Source organism: Sardina pilchardus, chromosome 3 (genome assembly GCF_963854185.1).
Source record: "Sardina pilchardus chromosome 3, fSarPil1.1, whole genome shotgun sequence".
In the NCBI taxonomy this organism is placed as follows: Eukaryota; Metazoa; Chordata; class Actinopteri; order Clupeiformes; family Clupeidae; genus Sardina; species Sardina pilchardus.
In genome coordinates this window covers 22,154,339-22,162,977 of record NC_084996.1, presented here as the reverse complement: position 1 = coordinate 22,162,977, position 8,639 = coordinate 22,154,339, and the positions used below count along the sequence as shown (strand labels likewise).

Sequence of the window (8,639 nt, the reverse complement as noted above, 5' to 3'; positions counted from 1 at the left end):
CACAGACTTGCTATTAACTAGGGCTGCTTTCGCGGAATGAACAGAAGCCTGTTGACATCGAGTGTATTCCAGAGAGTGAATAGGTCTTTGGTATTATATGCCCTCAATGGTGCCTTCCAGGCAGCGCTGCCTTCAAGGCACTACTCCCCTCAGTTTAGGGGTAGGATGAGGGTTGAGAGGGTTAGGGTTAGGAATAGGGTAAAGGTAGTGCCTTTTAGGCTGTCTGGAAGGTGCCGTTGAGGTGCACAGGGCAGCACTACTTCTGATGTGACATAGCTTTTTAAAAAGTCCAAAGTTACACATTACTGTTTGTGGAGGGGGTTGATTGCAAGAGAGTAGATATGTTTCAAAGTTTTTACTATGGACAGACATTGTGACAGTATAGCCTAAAGACTTATACAGTATTGTGCAAAGGGGAAATTGCATACAGTAAAACCCCTCTTGGTCAGAGGGAACCCATATTTATGATATAAGTAAATATTTCTGTATATCCTGGCGTTCCTGTATGGTCCAGGTTACATGTATGCACACATAATATGTTAGACAGACTATGACAACTACTGTAGTTATGGCAGCTAGTCAACACTTTTGCATGTAATGACTCCAGTAATGAAATAAGGCTTATTTATCATGTGGGGTACAACTATTATTCAGCATGGAACAACCAGTGTAGTGCCTTTTGACCAACATGACATTAGCATGACAACATGACATTGAAAATATAAAAAAAAACAGCAGACACTTGTACACAATCAAGTGTATGGATGAACTAAAGCATGCTGCTTGTTCGGAGCACTGGGAATTGCCTTTAACGATGTGTTCAGGGAGATGGTTTTGAACATTTTAATATCTGAGTAGCTTAAAGGAACCGTATGTAGGATTTTGGCCAAAATGAGTACTGCAATTACTTTCAAAATACTGTAGAGCGATGCATCCCCTCCCCCTCCCCTCATAGTCGCGGTTGCCAGCTAGGCTGCAGGATCCAGCAGGAACATAGGCTACTACAGCTTTCAATGGCAAGTGCACGGGCTATTGTTTTGAGCCTTAGAGTCATTGTAAGAATTTTGCAGCATCTTTTGCCAAGCTATTTGTGCCTATATGATTTGAGTTCAGTGACTCAGATTGGACATGCTTAAACTTGTGAAACATTGCACTACTTTGCACTATTGATGTGTGTTATGCCTGTGTTTTAAGTCATATTGAAGTTGTACGTTACACGTTTATGTTCATGTTTGAACAGAGTCATAGAGTTTATTTGAGCGAACAGTGTTTTTGAATGTGTTTAGCCTAGTCACACACACACACATGTGAATCCATATACACACAGACACGCACACAGACAGACACACCGTCTGATTAACAAAAGCAAACAAACACATGCACGCACTCATTTATATACACATGAGCTTTCAGTCCCCTCCCATTGAGAACAACGGAGTCTGTTTGTCCAATTCTTTTAGGTCTATGGTTCCATGTAGCCCCCTCCTCTGCCTCTTTTGCTACTGTCTTGAGGCAGAGGTACGTGGAGCTTTGCATACAATGCGTTATGTATTTTGTTTATGCTATGTTTACTTATATTATGCACTTAACACATTAGACTGTTTTCTGGTGTACACGAATAAAGGTGTTTTAATTCCTGGGTTTGATGGGTTCCTGGGTTCCATGTTACGTGCGTGAGTTTCAAATGCTGCAGTGTCTTAGCGTGGCTGCAGGTGTAGTGGCATAAGCTAGTTAGCGTACCGCCATCCAGTGTGAATTGACTGTAAATGTGAATGTGGTTTACCTGTTTGATTGGCAGGAGCTGTGACAGGGACTGGCTCGCTCCCTGTCTGATTGTCTTTCTTTGTTTTGTTTCACATCCAAGCCAAGAGCAATAAAGCAAAATAGAGTCTATTCGGTTGTGGCGTCCATCACTAAATACACAACGCAGAGTGATCGAGGGAGGGGAGAGACGACCTCTGTTACATTTATAAAGTTTGAAGACCTTTGAGACTTTTAGATTATAGCCATATGTGTGACTTTTGCATGGATGTTTTCAGTTAGACAAAAATCTTAAAAATCTAAAGTTGAAGCAATCTGCCTCAGAGTGTCTGAAAGGCCTCGGACCTGAATGTGTTCACAAGTCGTTTCTTTTCCTGCACAGCTCTCTAAACTGAAGAGAGGGACACTGCCGAGGGGCAAATGTAGCGCCAGGGTCCTAAAGCCTTCGGATTCCATGTCTGGAGGAGGTGCTTTTTAAAGGTCAGTGGGATGGGAGAGTGAGCTGCTGCTCTGAGCATGTAGCAGCAAGCAGCAGGTGAGGGAAATGGCGGAGGTCTTTTGCCCATGAAAGGAGAGATGACATTCAAGTGGAGTTGATGGGTAGTTTTAGGGGTACTCAACCTGTGCTAACTTGACAACGTGGAATTTCAGCCACTGGCAGTGTAAGCAGTAGGATTCAAGTTTGGCAAATGTTCTCGCTGTGTGTGAGCCCGGGATGTGTGTGACTCCTGTGTGTGAGAGTGTGAGAGAGAGAAAACGGCAAATCTGCCAAGAAGGGCTAGTGCTCCTCGGTCCCCGCGGCTTTTCTTCATCTGAGCGTCTGATCAGAGCCTCCGGTGGTCACGCTCTTGTCACATCCTTCATTCACCAGAGCAGATCGACTGTTTTCTTTCTCCTGTTGATTGAAAGCCCCACATGAATGGTGAATGCTGTGCACTTGGCAGTGCATAAGCTAGAGCTTACATAAAACTCCCAGCGGGGCTGGGGATAGCGTGTGTGTGTGTGTGTGTGTGTGTGTATGTGTGTGCATGTGTGTTGGTGGGGGGGGGGGGGGGGGCGTGCAGTGTGTGCTGTGTGTGTGCCTTGTGGCGACAGATGTCTCTGTGCGTTGGGAGCATGATAGAGAGGTGGGCAGGGCTGAGCCAGACGAGGGGGGGTTGTGGGAGTGGGAATGAGGATAAAAAGGCCCTCAGATTCCCAGCTCACCACTCAGTCCTCTCCTGTCAGAGCCAGAGTACCCAGCCTCCCAGCCTCTCTTCACCATGGCAACAGTCTTCGCCAGCCGCTCCTCCATGGGAGGCGGATTCTCCATGGGCTCGTCCCGCATGTCCATGTCTGGAGGGGGGATGGGCGGAGGCTTCGGCGGAGGCCTCGGCGGAGGCCTCGGCGGCGGACGCATGATGAGGGCCGGCAGTGTGTACGGCGGCGCCGGCGGTTCCGGGGTGCGCATCTCCAGCGCCTCCAGCCTGGGCTCAGCGGGCGGCTTCGGCGGCGGAGCCGGGTTCGGTGGCGGTGCCGGGTTCGGCGGTGGCGCTGGGTTCGGTGGCGGTGCCGGCGGAGGATTCAGCATGTCCATGGGAGGGGAGGGCAGCGTCATCGGCAACGAGAAGGGCACCATGCAGAACCTCAACGACCGTCTGGCCACCTACCTGGCCAAGGTGCAGGCCCTGGAGAAGGCCAACGCCGAGCTGGAGCTGAAGATCAGACTGTTCCTGGAGAGCAGGACGTCCCCTGCAGGACACGAGTACGGCGCCTTCATGACCAGCATCACTGACCTGCAGGTTAAGGTGAGCAGCTGTAATTACCCTAATTACCCTAATTACCCCACCTCCAGCGGAGGCTGCACCACAGAGCACTATGCACAGTGATGCTCTTCCGCTTGTCAGTAGGGAGGTTCGTAGTAGGTGGAAGGTGATTATATCTGAGATTCTGATAGGATTTCAAACCGGAATTGTGCATACATGGCTGTCATGGTTGAAAACGTATCAGAATCTCAGAAACTATCGCGTTTGTGGTCGTCTTAAGACAGCTACATCAAGCCGATTTCCCTTAGTGTCTAAGGTCTGACTTGCAGAGTGCACTGACTACGCCCACTCTGCCTTGCTCTCCTGCACTCTGAACATGAATGTGTTGAAAACAACATGACTTGCGTCCAGATGGGGACAACACACTGCTTTAGTTATCTGCTACGCAATATGTGTTGAAAATAACACAACTTGCTTTGAAAACTTGCACTGTTTTCTTTACCACATATCTGTGTCCAGATAGGGACAACACAGTTTGTGTTGTTTCCAACACATTGCTTTTGTGATCTGTTACACTATATGTGTTGAAAACAACACAACTTGCGCTGTTTTTGAAGCACATCTCTGTGTCCAGATAGGACAACATATTCATTTTAAGAGTGTACTAAGCATCTTTTTAAACCATGTGCAGTAGCAGTTTACATTGCAAACCAACTGAAGTTAATGAATTGGTGTGTTACTGATGTATTTCAGATCCAGGGAGCCATTCAGCTGAAGGGATCAGTGCACTTGGCCATTGACAATGCCAGCCTCGCCATGGACGACTTCAGAGTCAAGTAGGTTTACATCGCAGAGAAAAACATGAATCCTCTTGTAAGGTTTTCAAGTAGGTTTACCTCAGAGAGAAAAACATGAATCCTCTTGTTAGGTTTTCAAGTAGGTTTACCTCAGAGAGAAAAACATGAATCCTCTTGTTAGGTTTTCAAGTAAGTTTACCTCAGAGAGAAAAACAGAAATTATCTTGATAGGTTTCAAGTAAGTTTACCTCAGAGAGAAAAACAGCAATCATTTTATAAGGCTTAATCCAAATGACAGAAAACCTGTTGCTATAAGCTATAGGAAAATGGCTAAATTTAATTAATCATAATGCTATACAGTAGATTGCTCATAAACACACAAAGTTACTAAATGCAGTGTTTGGTGCAAGAGTCTGCATGCATGTTTCCAAATGCACATGGAATGAGCAATATACAGTACATGGCAATACATTCATCAATGCATTCCTCTTAACTAGCATTTTCCATTTCAAGATTGATATGACAATTTTAGCCCGGAAGTTGTTATATTAATTAGATAAAAGACTAAAAGACATAACTCCACCTCTATCTTTGTAAGGTACGAGACCGAGCTCACCATGCGTCAGTCTGTGGAGGCGGACATTGCTGGTCTGAAGAGGGTGCTGGACGAGCTCAACATGACTAGGGCTGACCTGGCCATGCAGATCACTGGCCTGCAGGAGGAGCTCATCTTCCTCAAGAAGAACCACGAGGAGGTGAGCAGTGCGCAAAGCTAATTACGCGGCAGGATCACACGGCCCTACAAAGCAAAAAGGCAGTAACTGCATTTTTGGTCGAAAATGTGTTTTTATAATTTTCATGACATTAGAGTTGTTATGAAGATTGATATTTACCAAAAATAAGTTCATGTCAAGTAACACAACCTCCACATGTCCAAAAATCCACCTACAATTACTTTGGTTGGACAACAGGATAACTTCAAGGGTTTTTTTTTCAGTTTGCACTGTGCATAGTTACTGCCTTTTTGCTTTGTAGGGCCTTTTTGCTTAGCTCTCCTTCTCGTCTCTCTCAGAAAGAGCCAAGCCAACGTCAGCATGGCTGAGTGGCCCAAGCTGTGATTGGTGCCTCAGGCCCCAAACTCCAACTGCTCTGCGCTGTCCTAACACGCTGTGCAGAGCAGGTGGCAGAGTGGGGCTCTGCATAAGCCCGTAGTTTCACTATACAGGAGGACCCTCCCCAGGCATAGGTGTGTGTTTCTCACTCACACAGGACCCTCCCCAGGCATAGGTGTATGTTTCTCACTCACACTGTGGGCAAAAGGGTGTATCCGACTCTGCATTCCACAGTATTCTCCCTTGCACTCCACAGATACACTCAGATACACATAAATATCTGCCTACTTCTTTGACTACACTGCCAGAAACAAAGTCTTGAGAAGAGTGACGTAGCTAGTGAATATTGTTTTGTGATTAGTGTCGTCTTGCACCATCTACCTCCTGTATCACAGTGTTACCTCTGGGTTTGAGAAGACATACAGCACACTGAATATGTCACTGTATCTTTCTTTGGCAGGAACTTGTGAGCCTGCGCGCACAGATGACCGGCCAGGTCCACGTGGAGGTGGACGCTGCTCCTCAGGAGGACCTCACCAAGGTCATGGCCGACATCCGCGAACACTACGAAGCCGTCTCCGCCAAGAACCAGAGGGACCTTGAGTCCTGGTTCCAGGCCAAGGTGGGTGGCATACACAAATGTACACGTATCCATTTATAAAAACGCACACGCACATACATACACACACATATTTACATTCATACATACAGTATATACATGCATACATACAATGGTGATCTATTTTCTGACACACTGTGTTCTCTGTCTGCTGCTGTTTTGCAGTCGGAGACGCTGAGCAAGGAAGTCATGACGAGCACAGAGGTCCTTCAGACCAGCAGGACAGAGACCAACTCCATCAAGAGCACAGTTCAGTCCCTGGAAATCGAACTTCAGTCACTCATGAGCATGGTGAGATTACCACGTCAGCTCCATAACACTGCGCTGTGGCAGCTGATAGGACAAGTCAGGCCATGCAGTGAGATCTCGTCATGATCCATTAGAGATAATTTTCCTTCCTTCCTCTCCCATGCCTTGCACTTCCACCTACAGTACGCACTTCTGTTTGAAGCAATCTAGTGCTTGACCTTGTTTTTTCTGGCAACTTGCCCGACTTTTCTGTTCTTTGTTCTTTTGACACATATGCCTTTCACTTGATGAACCACCTTTTAACAGTAGTAAGACAGCAGAAAACACCTCTAATCCAAACTCTCCTAATTCCCACGCCCCCGCAGAAAGCGTCGTTGGAGGCCACACTGATGGAGACGCAGTCACGCTTCTCTGGCATGCTCTCGGGCTACCAGATGCAGGTGGGCAGCCTGGAGGGTCAGCTCGTGCAGCTGCGCGCCGACCTCGAGCGCCAGGGGCAAGAGTACTCCATGCTCCTGGACATCAAGACCAGGCTGGAGATGGAGATCGCCGAGTACAGAAGACTGATGGACGGAGGCGCAGTCGCAAGCGCGGGCGGAAGCTCAAGCATCAGCATCAGCACCAGCAGCATAGGCGGCGGAGGCCTCAGTATGAGCGGCGGAGGCCTCAGTCTGAGCGGCAGTATGGTCGACTCAAGGTAAGCGCTAATACGCTAATCACTTATCATCATTTAGCTTATTTACCAATAACTGCAACCACAACATGAGCTCAGAAAGTAACGGACATGGGGAAATGTGGAGGAGGGAAAAAAAGGAATTGGCAAGAAAAAATGAAATGATAAAGATCTTTTGAGAGAATTTTGATCTGAGAAAAAAATGAGAATGAGAGTATGACATGTCTTCTCTTTGTCTCTCGCTCTCCTCCAGCATGGGATCCTCCAGCACCACCACCACCACCACCACCAAGGTCATCACCGTCGTAGAGGAGCTGGTTGATGGGAAGGTGGTGTCCTCCTCCTCATCTGGGGTTTTGTAACCCACCCACGTCAAGCCCTCCTGGCAACAGCCGGTTCTGGGCCCAAACTGGCCCGACTGGCGTGGGGCCCACGGGTCCAGACCCAGGAAGAGCCTGATGGCGTCCAGAACCAGCCTCTGTCAGGACCAACCATAATCACTTGTCTGACGGGAGAATCTACTGTGTGTGTTTTTTTTAGCCCAGTCCCCTGAGAGCCTCCCCTCAGTATGCTGGGCAATAAAGAGGACAAGCTTAAAAGTACAGCGAAAATGTGTGTGTGTCATTCTTTCAAATGCATTTATAGTTCTGATGCATATTAGTGACTTCTAGTGGACAGTTGACATCATGAGGCACTGCAAGCTGTAGACAGCAGTTAGCTAATCATGGATAGAATGGCTAAAGGCTAAACAGGCTATGCCTACGCTATGTATGGCAGTGCTTCATTACAAATGAGACTTGTTCCCTGACCTACTCAAAAATCAGCTTGTCATGGGCCCAATCACAATGTATCCCAAATACTGTACATATCTGAGCCCATGTGGCCTCACACACTCACTCACTTACCTGAGATCAATTAAGTCTGTGAGTCTTTAGTCCTTAGTCCTCAGGGCTCACATTGGGATCGGGCCGTGGTGAAGCACTGGCCTAGCCATAAACTCACTATGACTACTATCATAGACTACTCGTAGAGTATCAGGAATCCCAACCAGCATGGGACACAATGAATTTAATAGAATTAGTGAATATTTTGTATATTTCTTCTGCAACTCAATAATTGAAAAGTGTGTGCTATTCTATAATTCAAACAGACATATAGATCAAGCATAAGCTATGTATAAACCAAGAACAGCAAATATACTCATATACAAATCTATAACCACCAATAAAATAGCAAGTGCAACAGACGACTATATATTCACTGAACGGAAATTAAAAGGTCAAACCCTTATCCTCTAAGGTTTAGCTGTAGGGCATTATCTAATTATCCTAGATATGAGGAGTAGGCTTGATACGCCCACATTGTGGAATCTTGAAATATGCAGCTTGGTGTGAGCAATGCTGCTATACAGTAAACAGCAGAAGCGCTAATAAAAAGTATCCCGATAACATCTCCTCCACAGAGAAGGGCCTGGGGCAACCGCATGCATTGAAGAACCCGTTTTAAGGGAGAGGCCCGTGATGACCCAACCCTGATGACAAAACCACAGCAGATTCAGCTGCCGGTTAGTCAGATTACGTGTGACCTACTGTATGCTGTGTCACAGATCTCACACACCTCTTCCAGTAAAACACAAATAAACACTGCTTTCCGGGACCACTAAAATGTCACGAAAACAAAGAA

General features: G+C 46.7%; 1 protein-coding gene across 1 annotated transcript; it reads left to right on the top strand.

The window, feature by feature from the left end:
• The first annotated feature begins 2,980 nt into the window (after positions 1–2,980).
• Positions 2,981–7,558, top strand: LOC134077065 (keratin, type I cytoskeletal 13-like). Its single transcript, XM_062532449.1, has 7 exons — positions 2,981–3,548; positions 4,260–4,342; positions 4,902–5,058; positions 5,876–6,037; positions 6,200–6,325; positions 6,649–6,980; positions 7,210–7,558. Exons 1-7 carry the CDS (start codon positions 3,024–3,026, stop codon positions 7,316–7,318), a joined length of 1,494 nt encoding a protein of 497 aa, XP_062388433.1. The 5' UTR covers positions 2,981–3,023; the 3' UTR covers positions 7,319–7,558.
• The last annotated feature ends 1,081 nt before the right edge of the window (positions 7,559–8,639 follow it).

Bases quoted from the DNA above. Each gene is read 5' to 3' on its own strand.
- LOC134077065 (XM_062532449.1), top strand. From the start codon at position 3,024: ATGGCAACAGTCTTCGCCAGCCGCTCCTCCATGGGAGGCGGATTCTCC. The intron at 4,343-4,901 runs GTAGGTTTACAT...TATCTTTGTAAG, and splicing joins ATGGACGACTTCAGAGTCAA to GTACGAGACCGAGCTCACCA. The intron at 6,326-6,648 runs GTGAGATTACCA...ACGCCCCCGCAG, and splicing joins TTCAGTCACTCATGAGCATG to AAAGCGTCGTTGGAGGCCAC.